At 37.9% G+C, this 14,886-nt stretch overlaps 2 protein-coding genes across 3 annotated transcripts in view; one reads left to right on the top strand and one right to left on the bottom strand.

Moving 5' to 3' along the window:
• Positions 1-14,886, bottom strand: part of LOC122328838 (NACHT, LRR and PYD domains-containing protein 12-like) — a 69,566-nt gene that overhangs the window by 40,678 nt on the left and 14,002 nt on the right. The gene's annotated exons all lie outside the window — the stretch shown is intronic.
• rabggta (Rab geranylgeranyltransferase subunit alpha) lies at positions 476-12,919 on the top strand. Its single transcript, XM_043224908.1, is given in 18 exon segments — positions 476-611; positions 1,063-1,086; positions 1,181-1,241; positions 1,244-1,293; positions 1,370-1,494; positions 2,576-2,763; positions 2,854-3,102; positions 4,785-4,868; positions 4,982-5,064; positions 5,140-5,235; positions 6,068-6,173; positions 6,265-6,316; positions 8,502-8,590; positions 8,747-8,835; positions 9,022-9,138; positions 10,909-11,022; positions 11,148-11,235; positions 12,062-12,919. Coding segments are annotated over 17 exon segments (1,743 nt in total). The 5' UTR covers positions 476-611; positions 1,063-1,083; the 3' UTR covers positions 12,211-12,919.

A 14,886-nucleotide genomic window follows, 5' to 3' on the forward strand; every position in this document is an offset into this window, starting at 1 on the left:
ACAGATCTGCGCTCTCAGATCAGCACAATAACCCGGGGATGCTGAGTAATGTAATCTTATCAAATCTGGCCTATTTTGACTTGATGTAATGTGGAAACGTGGATGTGCGTGTTGAGCGTCTGAATGCATGCTGGGCGAAAGCCTGTATACGTTTACACAGCACTGCCTGACAGGAAACCGATACAACCTTCATGTATGGGAACGAACTGACCGTGCTAGAAGATGAAGAAAACATTTCTGACACTTAGAGTATATTAGATTTTATTTTTATTTCGTTAAAAAAATATATTATTACACAATATATATTTTTTCCAGGTACTAACTGCCAATCAGCTTTTATCTGTTTATGGTAATGGTAACACGGCTTTTTATTATGTCTATTTTTTATTAAAAACAATATTTTATTCTCCCCATAATTGCAGTCATGCATTAAATTATAAAGTCAGAAATAAAGAGGTAAATAATAAAGGCAGCAGGCAGGCGCGTCGAGGCAGCCCGCGGAGGGCGCTAGGGGACGTCGCGGTGACGTGTTTTTGAAGCGACGGAAGACTTGTTTGTAGTACAGCTTGCATTTGTTTCACGTCCGACGCCTCTTGAAATCAAATACAGAGGTAAAACAAAAACACTCTTTAACACGTGAAGCTGTTCGATAGATCTTATGTTGATTTGGAAACCCCACCCGCAGGGTAACGTCAAAGCACAGTTTAAAGCGTCTTGTGAAGCGTCTGCGATTGTGTCTCAGCATGACAGATGCATTTAGACACGCTTTCATACATTATTCTGATTTATAATATATAGTAAAGTGTGTACTAATGGGATGTTGTGCGTTTCAAGTGAAAGTCTACATTATTTTTTATTATCTCTTATAGAAGTCTCAATGAATATGAATATGGAGATAAATGAATAAAGGAACACTTGAATTTGGTCTGACTATATATATATATATATATATATATATATATATATATATATATATATATGTGTGTGTGTGTGTGTGTGTGTGTGTGTGTGTGTGTGTGTGTGTGTGTAATGAATTAATCTGTGCTGTTTTTCTGTTTCTAGACCTTCATCAAGTGGTGAAGTATGGTGAGTTGTTCTTTCTGTCACAGCATTATGGCATTTCTTCTAGTTTGCCCCTGTACGTTAAGCAGCTGTCTCTCTCTCTCTGTGTGAATGTCAGCACGGACGGGTGAAGATAAAGTCGAGCGCAGCAGGAGGAGGAGAGAAGAGGAAGGAGAGAGAAAGAAGTTGAAAGCGTTCGTGTGTGCCCCCAGCGGCGCCGTCTTGAAGAAGGTTTGTCGTGTGCTTGTTGGTGTATAGAATGGAGTCGGGTTCGGAGCCGGGGTCTGTAATAGTTTCTCTCTGTCAGAGGAGTGCTGGGGAACACGACCAGGAGGCTCTGCAGCTGACTCAGCAGCTCCTGTCCTCGAACCCGGACTTTGCCACGCTGTGGAACTACAGGAGAGAAGTGCTCTTACACCTGGAGACGTTACGGTAAGAGAGCTGAGATCGTTCAGGATAGACCGCACGAGAGGCTGGCTCCGGTGTGAATGTTGTACAGTTAGGGGGTTGATCTTTTGAGGTTTTCTCACAAATGCCCAGCTCTCTTTTTTTTTGGTCTCTCAGTATTGGTCAGCACCATCGGTAAAATCGATTAATTGACTGTTGGCTGAACTGCATGTTGGTTTCTGATTTTCAACTTCTGTTGAATTTTTCTAAATCACACGTGGACACTTTTTATGCCCAAACAATTATTATTAATATTTATTATTTGTAAATGGATGTGCAAAAGCTTGTGTACATTTACATAGCTCTGTCTGACAGAAAACTGATAAGACCTGTTTTTGTGGGAACGAACAGTTTGCACTAAAAATTGAAGAAAACATTTCTGACAAATGTAATGATTTTTATTTTATCAAAAAAGATAATCATTAAATCTAAAGATTATAATCTATACTACATTGGAATAGAGTGTAAAAAAGTATGTATTTTTATTTTTCTATTATTATTATTAATAATTGTATATTGATTTTTAAAGAATTACATATGTAACCAGGGATACAAAAATAAGGAAATAACAGTTTGAAAACAATGTCAATTTTTTGTAAAAATGACAAAATTATTTAATATTATTCTTTTTGATTTATTTGAAATAAATATTATTGTATTTTTATTAATTATGCCAAGGACTTGTTGTGGACTTATTGTGTGAATTTTTATATTATATTACATTATATTATGATGCAAAGCACCAAAACAAATTGTTTAAATGCAGAAATAGTGTGGTCTATGAAATATTTTACATTTTTATATATATATATATATATATATATATATATATATATATATATATATATATATAATTATTATTTGTTTATTTATTTTTTTTTATGTAAAAATCCTGGTGTCAGGACATGTTATGGACATGTAATGTTCTTAATAAACTGCTTTTATTACCATTAAAACAAAAGAAAAACAAATAGTCTTTTGAATAAATATTTAACTCAAGCCTTCATCAAATACGACCTGAATAGCATTTTAAAGACAGTAATATATTTGTCTCTGCGTCCTCTAGAGAGAAGGACGAGGTGCAGAAGCTGTACGAGTCTGAGCTGCACTTTATCGAGGCCTGTTTGAAAGTCAACCCCAAATCTTACGGCTGCTGGCACCACCGCACCTGGGTGAACACCCGCCTGCCGCAGCCGGACTGGACACGAGAGCTGGGCCTCTGTGACCGCTGCCTCAGCCTGGACGAGCGCAACTGTGAGAGACCCAACCAGACAGACATGGCGGGGGACTCCGTGTTCACAGCTTTATATTTTCTCTTTTTCTGTTGTGTTTTTTTCCCCTCAGTCCACTGTTGGGATTACCGGCGCGTGGTGGTCAAGCAGTCCGGTGTTTCCGTGGAGCAGGAGCTGCAGTTCACTGATCGGCTGATCGGCTCCAATTTCTCCAACTACTCCAGCTGGCATTATAGGAGCACGCTGCTGCCTCAGCTCCACCCACAGCCGGGCCAGGACTCCGCCCCCAACGCGAGCCCCTTCCCCACAGCGTCGCCTCAGATTCACTCACACAGGGTCTGCGAGGAGCAGCTTCTTAAAGGTACGTGAACTCAGAGCGGCTCACAGCGGGCAAGCAATAAGGCGCTCGAGATTGTGTTTCATCTTACGTTCCACGTTATATTAATTTGAGCACGTCTGGAACGCATTTTTTTTTTCCGTCTCTGAATTAATGCCGCAGAAGCAGTACATGAGCACATGCTGGACAGATTATGTACCACTCTCAAGTTTGGTGTTGGTAAGATTTTAATATCGAAACAAATTTCTTATGCTCACCGAGCCTGCATTTATTTATTTTTAGAAATATTATTATTTTCTAAAATAATATTGTGAAATGTTATTACAATTTAAAATTTAAATAAATTAAACAATTAATATTACAATTCTACTTATTATTCTTTCATTTATATATATATATATATATATATATATATATATATATATGTGTGTGTGTGTGTGTGTAAAAGAACTTTATTTTTGTAAAGAGCTAAATTTTCAGCATCATTGTGATGATAAATATTTTTGTGGAAATATTTTTTTCAGGATTCTTTGACGTATAGAAAATGAAAAAAAAAGGTTTTTTAAAATACATATAGTTTGTCAATTAATTAATCAGTTCAGTGCATTTTTTTTTTAATTATAAACTTACTGACCTCAAATCATTTGTATAATCAATCAATTAATCAGTAAATAAATAAATAATGCATTTTGTACAGAAAGAATTATTATTATTATTATTACGTAAATTGGTTGTAATTAAATATGTAAACATGTTCTTGGTTAGGTTGGGAACCGAACCTGGTACTTTAAGGGTACAGACCGAATTGCATCACATTAAATCTATCCAACACCAAATTAATACCAAATCTGGTTAAACAGAGACAGAGAGAGAGAGACCCTGTGACATGTTACCCCTGCAACTCTTTAAAACACAACAAGCGTGCTTACATTTCTACGGTCAAATGGTTTAAGAAGAAAACTCGTCCATTCATAAAAACAGAGTTTACTCTGTAGTGTGGAATTCCACAGAAAAAATACAATTATTGTTAAAACCTTTTTAAAGGAATATTCACACAATTTTTCGGCCACGTACTAATTTTAACAGTAAACCAGTTAGTTTTTAACTCGGTTGGTTTGCCAAACATAAAAGGGTTTTTATCTTCATTTGATTCAAAGTAAATCGGTGTTTCGTGTCTTTGTTAGATTTGCAAAAAAAAAAAAAAAGAATTTCTGGAAGAAAAAAATAATTGTAGGACCCTATTGTTCAAAATGTTTTGGATGAATTTTTTTCACTGAAATAAATGTTTTTATTACACAGAGAGTAAATTATAGTCATTGAAGGTAATTATGTCATTGTTTACTATAAAGAAAATAATCTCATTATGCCATTAGGACTCATTACATTATTAAATAAAATACTGATTTGAGTTATTATTATTTCAGGAGACTAGGTGATTTCTATTTATTTTTTATTTTTTGACACACGTCTGTATTTTTGTGGTTGTTTTGCCGTTGAAGCCTATGGAAACATGGTAAGAGACCTGGACCTGCTTCTATCTTTGCTGTTGGAGAAATAATCAGCCCTTCAGAGTATCTGTCCAACAGAATCAGAGTCAAATGTTTAAGGATGCTGTGGTATTAACAAAAAGATTAGACCTCAGGCTGCCTTCAGAATAAGTTAAGTAAACCATGTAATAAATTTGTAACCTTTTTTTTCTTCTCTAGAATATGAGCTGGCGCATAATGCCTTCTTCACCGACCCCAATGACCAGAGCGCCTGGTTCTACTACCGCTGGCTGCTGGGCAGAGGTGTGTGTGTGTGTGTGTGTGTGTGTGTGTGTGTGTGTGTGTGTGTGTGTGTGTGTGTATTTGTGAAGACACGTCTGCTCACCCCTGCTGTGTGTGTGTGTGTGTGTGTTTAGCGGAGCGAGAGGAGATGATCAGCTGTGTGTACGTCAGCCGGGAGGGAGAGAGGGTCTCCGTCGCCTTCTCCAAACCTGTTCATGTAAGTGACTCCTGAGAGAAGCTCAGCGGCACAGTTTCAGCACACCGCCCCTGAATGAGTGTCTCTCTGTCTCAGGCTCAGTCGGAGGGGCTGATGCTGGTGTTGGATGGGCAGCCTCAGCAGGTGGAGTGGAGAAGCGCCCACCCGCGTTTCCGTCACAGTCCTGTCTGGGTATCCTTCACTTCAGCTTCTTCAGGCAGCTTCACTTCTTTAAACCAGCAATGGGTCCACTGCAGTGAATGGGTGCCGTCAGAATGAGAGTTAAAACGGCTGATAAAAACATCGCTATAATCCACACCACTCCGGTCCATCAATTAACATACTTTGGACGTGAAAAGCTGTGTTTGTGCATCATTGAGTCATTTTAACGAAGTCATTTGAAGTCCATAATTCGTAATAATGCTTCTTCCAGTGAAAAAGTCAATCTCTTGTTTCCCCTCACAATAAAACCCATCCATGTTTGTTTAAAACCGTTCTGGACTCTTTCGGTTTGTTCATTGGGAATTGATCCGTGCGTTTCCCTTTCCAGCTTTAGATAAGATGATAGAGATGACTTTGATAAGATGGTGAAATCAGTATGTGGGATTATGGACTTGTATTTTAGCAATGGACAGTTAAAATAATTTTCAACCGTTTTAAAAAAGCCCTAATGGATTCATGTGTAAACACGCAGTGATGGACTGGAGTGGTGTTTATTATTTGTGGACCGCGAGCTGATTGGACCCTCATTCTGGTGGCACCCATTCACTGCAGAGCATTCACTGGTGAGCAAGCAATGCAGTGCTGAATTCTTAACTCTGTTCCAATGAAGAAACAAACTCCTCTACATCTTCGATGGCCATTTTGAGCACATTTTCGTTTTTTTTTTAATGACCAAGGTACAAAAATGATCAGAATGTTTCATATGCTTGTTTATATAATGAGCTCCTCTTCTTTTATTCCTAAAGCACTTGATCGGTAGTTTTGTTCATTTATACACTCACTCTTTAACCGTCTCTGTCAGCTGTGTGATCTTCCTCCCGGCTCCATCAGCGACATCAGTAACGAACACAACCTGACGGTCCACTGGACGGAGAAACACTCACACAGAGACTGTGCGCTCTACACAGGTGAGACGAGTGTTTGCAGAGGAAGAGGACTTAGTTTTATTGGTGAAGATGGGCAGAGAGGGCAAGTGTAAACGTCTCTGTCATGTTTTAGGCTCTTCTGAAAGCTGGTGCAGAGACTCAGCCACCGATCAGGAGCTTTTCAGGTACTGCAGTGTGTGTGTTTTTGTTAAAAGGTTGTGTTAAATTGTTTTTTGACGCAACATTTGAAGATGAAGAGCTTGATTCTTAAGATTAATACATTCATTGGCAACCCGTCCATCAGTCTCGGCATAATTAATACCTTCAGAAGTCTTTCTAATGCTTATTTGGAACATCAAGAAACATCTGAAGGAGAAACCAAATGGGTTTAACCATCAAACAGCTTTTACTGCATGGGTAATTATGTTTCAGCTGGTAAATAGTTATTTAACCCTAACTGGTGCAATGAGTAGCTTCTTATTTCTTAACCACGTCGGGAGACGCATCCCGTGGTCGTGGAAAGATGCTACTCTTTTTCAGAAGGGTATATCGGCATACATCAAGCACATCTAAGGAGAAAAACTGGGTTAAGAAGTGTCCAACGCATTTTAAAAGACAGTGGGGAACCATCGTGTTCAAAGAAGTAAAATGTGGTCAGAAAAAAGTCTTGAATGATCGTGTTCGGTGATGACTTAAACTTTGGAGAAATCTAATCATAAAAAAACAACCGTAGAGTAGAAAACCACTTTTCATCGAGGCTAATCTGGGAAAAAAGGCTTAGAGCACCTACTATGGGTTATGCAAGGTTTTGGGAGTCCCAAAAAAGAGGTTGACATGCACGCAAGATCAAAAAAACTGTTTAAACAAATACTCCCAAACTATTAATTTTCCAAACCCCTTTGTTGATTGGTGGATTACTTTTAAAGCAGTGTTTGTGAGGTTTGATTGCTCCAAAAGCAGCACCTGGTGGCAAAGAATAAATGAGCATTTTCATTCAGACCAACGTGAAAAGATCAACAAGTGGCGGGCATTTCATTTCGACTTCCACATTAAAAATGGCTTGGGATTCTTTTTTCAAAGTGATTCAAAGTCGACTCTTTCTTTTGAGAGACAATGACTTTGTCTTACAGATTTAAGGATGCTTTTGTTTACTTGGAGCTGCGTTACATGCGTGAAAAAATCCATAGTGGGGCACTTTGAAAATGACTAGGGAGCATAAAGATTGGACCCTGGAGCAATGGAAGAAGGTCAAAAATATGAATCAGCACATTGTTTTCAACATGGTTTTTGACAGACATCAATCAGAAATGTTTCTTTTGTTAACTTAATCAAAACCAGCATTTTTGATCAAATAAATGCATTTGATTAAATACTAAAAATAAATGCATTTATGAAGTTGAACTCTTGCAGTAAAAATCGCTGCAGAGGATTTGTTTTTGATAAAACAAAAAAAACCCTGCCTACTACTTGACAGATATGACTGATATATATGTCCTGAGAAATCACAGCCCAGTGCCCCGCCTGTCATTTCACAGATTCAGGTTTGATCACATGCCTTTAGAGGGCTGGGCTTTGGTTGAGGTTACAGTGAAACTATTAGATAAATAACGGCATTCAATGAGTGATCTGATCATCTGATTATAGAGTGATAAATCGGATTATCTGGATATATAGTTATATATTTGTAATTTTGAATATATAAATGTAAACTGTGAATATATAGTTGTAACTTTGTGTATATATAGGTGTACAATGAATATACAGTCGTGTGCAAAAGTTTGGGCACCCCTTGCAGAATCTGTGGAAAAACCTTTACATTTAAAGATCAAGGTAAATTGTACTTTAATATGTATTCTGCAAAGTTGCTTCTGAAGGGAAGTTCTGTATGGGACAAAAAAATACATTGCAACAAAATAAGAAAACTTTGAACATATTGAGTTTTCACCCCCTCCCCTCCCCAGCTCTTAATGCATCTTGTTTCCTCGTGGAGCCTCAGTGAATGTCTCTAAACAGTCCTCAGTGTGAAAAGATGGATCTCAAAGTCATACCGTCACTGTTGAAAAGGGTACAAATATGCCAAAGAGAATGGAAAACAGAAGGATTCGCAGGACATGAAGAACAGTGCTCCGTTTAACTGTTCAGAACAAACAAGGGACTCATGATTCTTAAAGTGTGTGTGTGTGTGTGTGTGTGTGTGTGTGTGTGTGTGTGTGTGTGTGTGTGTGTATAATAATCGCATAATAAGATTTATTTATTTTTTTTCATGTGTCAAGAGGTCTCATGAGGAGAGTAATGTCTTACTAATGTTTTATTGCGTTGACTAATTTATTACCAGATATGGGATGAAATTCTGTTTGTTTTTTGTGGCAGGAGTGAGTTGTCTGTTGAGAAAAGCTCAGTGTTACAGGAAGAGCTTCAGTCCTGCAATCAGCTGCTGGAGCTCGAACCGCAGAACAAATGTAAGTGTGTTTTATTTGGGTGTGTGTGTTTTTTTACATGCATACTTCACATTGCATTTGTATTTGCTGCCTTACCTTTGGCGTAAGAAGCTGTTGTAACTCTGTGTGTGTGTGTGTGTGTGTGTGTGTGTGTGTGTGTGTGTGTGCGCGCTTCAGGGTGTCTGCTGACAATCATACTCCTCATGAGAGCTCTGGATCCTCTAGGCCATGAGAAAGAGACGCTGGCACATTTCCAAACCCTTAAAGTGAGGACATACTATCATAACCTCAACACTCAGCTATGCTTTGGCAGCAGGAAATAACCTTCAGATCATATGCATAATAGAATACTGGGGTTCTGGAAATGAGAAATGTCTTTTAAATTAATTAATTTATACTCTAATGATGTGCCTGTACAAATCACGGTTACGTTTTATCAACCTCTCTCACAGGAAGTGGACCCGATGCGCTCCACCTACTACAGTGACCTCTGCAGCAAGTTTCTGATTGAAAACACCATTCTGAAAATGGAGTATGCTGAGGTGCGGGTCTTCAGCCTGTCAAACAAGGTAAGAGAGCCCAGTTACTGCCGGACAGTTTTTTAGAATTCTATTTAATTGTTTCATTGAAATATTTATTTAATTATTTTCGGTTGAGTTGTTAAACAAAATTGCTAAACCGTTTCAGTTTATATGAATGGAACAGAACTGAGTGTTTACCGGATCAGATGAGGCCGATGGAAAAACTGATATTCTGCTTACTCTGTGTTGTTAAGCCCCCTACGAAAGGAAAGCACACATTATAAAGCACCGCTCTCGTGCGCCATATTACAAGTGTGGTTAAAATCAAGGTCACAGAGCATCTGAAAATACACACACATACAATGTGAAATTAAATATTAAGGCCCTTTCACCTGAAGGAAGATAACATATATATATATATATATATATAGTAGTATATTATTAGCATCCACTCCAGTGAATGATGTCAGAAGGATTGATTCTGATTGGCTGTCGATGTTTGTATCGTTCGTCAGCTGGAAATTTTTTTGAAAAAACACATTTTTCTAGACTATTCTTTAATGTTGAGAACGATTTTTAAAACCATATATTTATCGCCGTCTTTATAGCTTTATGTAATAAAGTTGTGTAATAAATCTTAATATGTACGAATTGAACTAAAATTGTAAATGTTTGAGATTTGTATAAATGTATAAACGCATAGTACATTTTTTCAGACATATTTCTCAGAAATGGTCAGGATGTTTTAGAAAGGTCCCGTCTTCCTGTGTGGCGGCACCCTTGAATGTTTACAGTGTGAGTAGTGCGTGAGTAATGTGCCGCAGTCTTGCTCAAGCTTCGGCACGTGAGCCTCTCAAGCAGTTATTTAATAGACCGTGTTTTAAATGTGAAGTCCTGCTCAAAAAATGTTTGCAACTCCATTCATTTAGTCATCTTAACCATTTGAGGATTAAAGGTTAAGATTAAAGTTGTTTAAACGGTAGTTAAATCTCTTTGCATCATTTTATGATGTAAGAAACCGTGAAGGCCGACCCTTTTACAAGTGTGTGTGTGTGTGTGTGTGTGTGTGTGTGTGTGTGTGTGTGTGTGCGAGTGTGTATTAGTGCTGTCAAACAAATAGAATTATATGTGTGTGTGTGTGTGTGTGTGTAATACAATACAATATAATTGAAAAATATTTAAATGCATTTACTATACTATACGCTATAGTAACATGTAGGTGTGTGTGTTTTTCTCCAACTAACAATAACATTGATATGAAAGACAATAGATGAAAAGTGGGAACTAAGTATTTTAATTTTATAAATACAGTTTTTATTACACACACAAGCACAGCTTATTTCCGTTTTCGCGTCACAATTTTTGGTGTACCTTCAAATGTTTTGTTTTGGGTGTATTTTATTTAGTTGTTGTTGCTATGTGACAACCGAACTTCAATTTGGCGTCAGTTCTCTTCCATACGAGGAATAACAGATAATTAATGCATCTTTTTCTGGGTGCGCCTGTTAAAGGATTTAGAAAATAGATTAAGAAGTAGATTTAAGGTCAGTGCGATGCTGAATAGAAACACAGGATGCAGTCACTGTATAAACACACATCTTCTTCCTCCTCGTTTCTATCAGCGCTTACGCCCTGCTTATCAAACCTCATAGATGACTGCAGGAAGTCTTTATTACTGTTTTTACACCAGTCCCTCATTCGTGTTTTCTTGCGTTCAAACAGCCGCTCTGGTTTCTCTTGAGGTTTTTTCAAGTGTGGTAGCTTCATCGTCCTCCTCCAGAAGACCTTCTTTCTTTGTCTTTCTCTTCTGTAACGCAGCACCTGACGACCCTGTGTCACCTGGATCAGCTTCTGTTGGTGACTCACATCAACCTCTCCTCCAATCAGCTGCTGCGGCTGCCTCCTCAGTTTGCCATGCTGCAGTGCCTTGAGGTCAGCTGACGCTCCTTTCCTTTGCTGTCATTTTCTACAAGTCTTTCTTTTGAACGATCACACTGATGTGGTTTACTGCCTGTCCACACACACACACACACACACACACACACACACACACACAGGTGCTGGAGGCCGATGACAATGCCATTGAAAATCTGGAGGGACTGTATCATCTGCCTAAACTGGAGGAAGTCTCTCTGAGGAACAACCGTATCCTTTTCTCCAAAAAATCCAAACGTTTTATTAAAAAAAGCCCTTTCCTGTTGTCAGACTCAGTGGCTGGTTTGGTCAAATGTGTGTTTCTCTCTTCTGTGTTTTATGTAACAGATACAGATAATATACAGGGTCCTCAGATACAAGGCAGAATGAGAAGTGTCCTGTCTATTTCACGAAGAATGGCTTTAATTTATTTTGGTGTTGTCTAATATCCTTCTTCATAATATAGAAAGCGATTTGAGCTGCATTTGTTTTTTCTTTTAGACCGTATAGACATTTAAAATGTCTTGAAAAAATTATTTCAAATCATTGCTTCTTATTTGAACTTTATATTAATCAAAATAATATAAAAAAATAATTTTATATTAATCAAAATTCAGATTTTTTTCACTTAATAGCAAAGATGCATTCAATTGGTCAAAAGTGACTGCATCATTTTTTTATTTTTATTTTTTTAGATTTCTTTTAAATTCTTTTGAATATTGAATATTGAAAAATGTATCACGGAAATGTTTTTAACGCTGATAATAATCAGAAATTTCTTAAGTATCATGTAACACTGAAGAGTAATTCAGCTTTGAACACACATATTCATACAGATAACAGCTATTGTAATTTTTTTTTTTTTTACAAAATTATTGTATTTACTGTATTGTCAAATAAATCAAAAATAAATGAAGCCATGCTGGGAAGAAAATCTTGCAAGTGCAAATTTTTAAACAGTAGTTTACACAAAAAGTCATTAATATCTATGAGATATTTGTACGTCTTTTATCAGAATCTGTAGACCATAAAAATATTTTCTTAACGCGTCGTTCAGAAATCCGTAAGCTGTCTGATCTTGAATCGCTGGCATCCTGCACCAGACTGATCAGACTGGACCTGCGTGGAAACCCCGTCCACAAAACTGCCAACATAGAGTCTGATCTGAGCCAGCTCCTGCCACTGCTTACTGCTCTGTCCCTTTGATGTGTGTGTGTGTGTGTGTGTGTGTGTGTGTGTGTGTGTGTGTGTGTGTGACTTAATACCTGTAAGGCAGTAGAGACTAATTAGAGCTCACTAACCACTTCTGAACTGTACCTCGTTGCTGGACCTAAAGGTGGACCTAAAGGCATAGTTAAGCCAAAAATGAAGATTCGGTCATTTATCTGAAGGATATTTTGAAGTATGTTCATGCTGCTCATTTCCATGCAATAACAGCCCTAATGTAATGCGAATTAAATTTGAGAGGAAAATTTATAGTGCTGTAATTAGAGGCGTTTAGTGTATTCTTTTTTTTCTTCTTTTTTTTATAACACTATACATGTGTGGAAAGGAATAAGAAGGAGAGCTTATTTCATTTTTGGCCGAGCTATGCCTTTAAAACCCTTGTCTGTATGTATATCTGTGTTGGTGTGATAAATGACGGTTCACATTTCAGTAAAAGCTGACCTCTATACAAACTCCTCACTGCATGCTAAAAGAGAGAAATGTTTTGCCACATCTGCTTGTAGCTCTTGAAGTCCTGAGGATCCTTGTTTGGGCAGAAATATTGTTCTTGCAGTGTATCGGTGAAGATGCAGATATTTGGCTGTAATGTTTCTTGTACTGTATCATTTTTTTTTGCTCTGCAGAAGTCAAGCATTTGTGGTGTGAAAACTGCAGTCTCCATAACAATAAAGAAATTTTCTTCCCTGTGTGTGCTTGTCCAGGGTCTCATAAGAGTGCACTAAGATGCTGAAACGTGCTGTGTGTGTCCAGATCTATCTATCTATCTATCTATCTATCTATCTATCTATCTATCTATCTATCTATCTATCTATCTATCTATCTATCTATCTATCTATCTATCTGTCTGTCTGTCTGTCTGTCTGTCATTTATCTTATCTGTCTGTCATCCATCTATCTGTCTGTCATCTATCTATCTGTCATCTATCTGTCTGTCTGTCATCTATCTTATCTATTGGTCTGTCATCTATCAATCTGTCTGTCATCTATCTGTCTGTCTCATCTATATATCTGTCTGTCATCTATCTGTCTGTCATCTATCTGTCTGTCTCATCTATATATCTGTCTGTCATCTATCTTATCTATCTGTCTGTCATCTATCAATCTGTCTGTCTCATCTATATATCTGTCTGTCATCTATCTGTCTGTCATCTATCTGTCTGTCTCATCTATATATCTGTCTGTCATCTATCTGTCTGTCTGTCATCTAACCATCTCTGTCATCTATCTGTCTGTCTGTCTGTCTCATTTATATGTCTGTCATCTGTCTGTCTGTCATCTGTCTGTCTGTCATCTATCTATCTATATGTCATCTGTCTGTCTGTCATCTATCCATCTCTGTCTGTTATCTATCTCTGTCTGTCTGTCATCTATCTATCTATATGTCATCTGTCTGTCTGTCTGTCATCTATCCATCTCTGTCTGTTATCTATCTCTATCTGTCTGTCATCTATCTATCTGTCTGTCTGTTATCTATCTCTATCTGTCTGTCATCTATCTATCTGTCTGCCATCTATCTGTCTGTCTGTCATCTATCTATCTATATGTCATCTATCTGTCTGTCTGTCATCTATCTATCTTCTGTCTGTCTGTCATCTATCTCTTTGTCATCTATCTTATCTGTCTGTCATCTATCTATCTGTCATCTATCTGTCTGTCGTCTGTCATCTATCTGTCTGTCTGTTATCTATCTGTCTGTCGTCTGTCATCTATCTGTCTGTCTGTCATCTATCTGTCTGTCTGTCATCTGTCTGTCATCTATCTATCTCTGTCTGTCTGTCATCTATCTATCTGTCATCTGTCTGTCATCTATCTATCTGTCTGTCTGTCATCTATCTGTCTGTCTGTCATCTATCTGTCTGTCGTCTGTCATCTATCTGTCTGTCTGTCATCTGTCTGTCATCTATCTATCTCTGTCTGTCTGTCATCTATCTATCTGTCTGTCTGTCATCTATCTGTCTGTCTGTTATCTATCTGTCTGTCGTCTGTCATCTATCTGTCTGTCGTCTGTCATCTATCTGTCTGTCTGTCATCTATCTGTCTGTCGTCTGTCATCTATCTATCTGTCATCTGTCTGTCATCTATCTATCTGTCTGTCTGTCATCTATCTGTCTGTCTGTCATCTGTCTGTCATCTATCTATCTCTGTCTGTCTGTCATCTATCTATCTATTTGTCATCTGTCTGTCATCTCTCTATCTGTCTGTCTGTCATCTATCTGTCTGTCATCTATCTGTCTCTCTGTCATCTATCTGTCTGTCTGTCATCTGTCTGTCATCTATCTATCTCTGTCTGTCTGTCATCTATCTATCTGTCATCTGTCTGTCATCTATCTGTCTGTCTGTCTGTCATCTATCTGTCTGTCTGTTATCTATCTGTCTGTCGTCTGTCATCTATCTGTCTGTCGTCTGTCTGTCATCTATCTGTCTCTGTCTGTCATCTATCTGTCATCTATCTGTCTGTCATCTATCTATCTGTCTGTCTGTCATCTATCTGTCTGTCTGTCATCTATCTATATCTCTGTCTGTCTGTCATCTATCTGTCTGTCATCTATCTGTCTCTCTGTCATCTATCTGTCTGTCTGTCATCTGTCTGTCATCTATCTATCTCTGTCTGTCTGTCATATCTATCTCTGTCTGTCTGTCATCTATCTATCTCTG

The sequence above is a fragment of the Puntigrus tetrazona genome, chromosome 23, assembly GCF_018831695.1.
Source record: "Puntigrus tetrazona isolate hp1 chromosome 23, ASM1883169v1, whole genome shotgun sequence".
Lineage (NCBI taxonomy): Eukaryota > Metazoa > Chordata > Actinopteri > Cypriniformes > Cyprinidae > Puntigrus > Puntigrus tetrazona.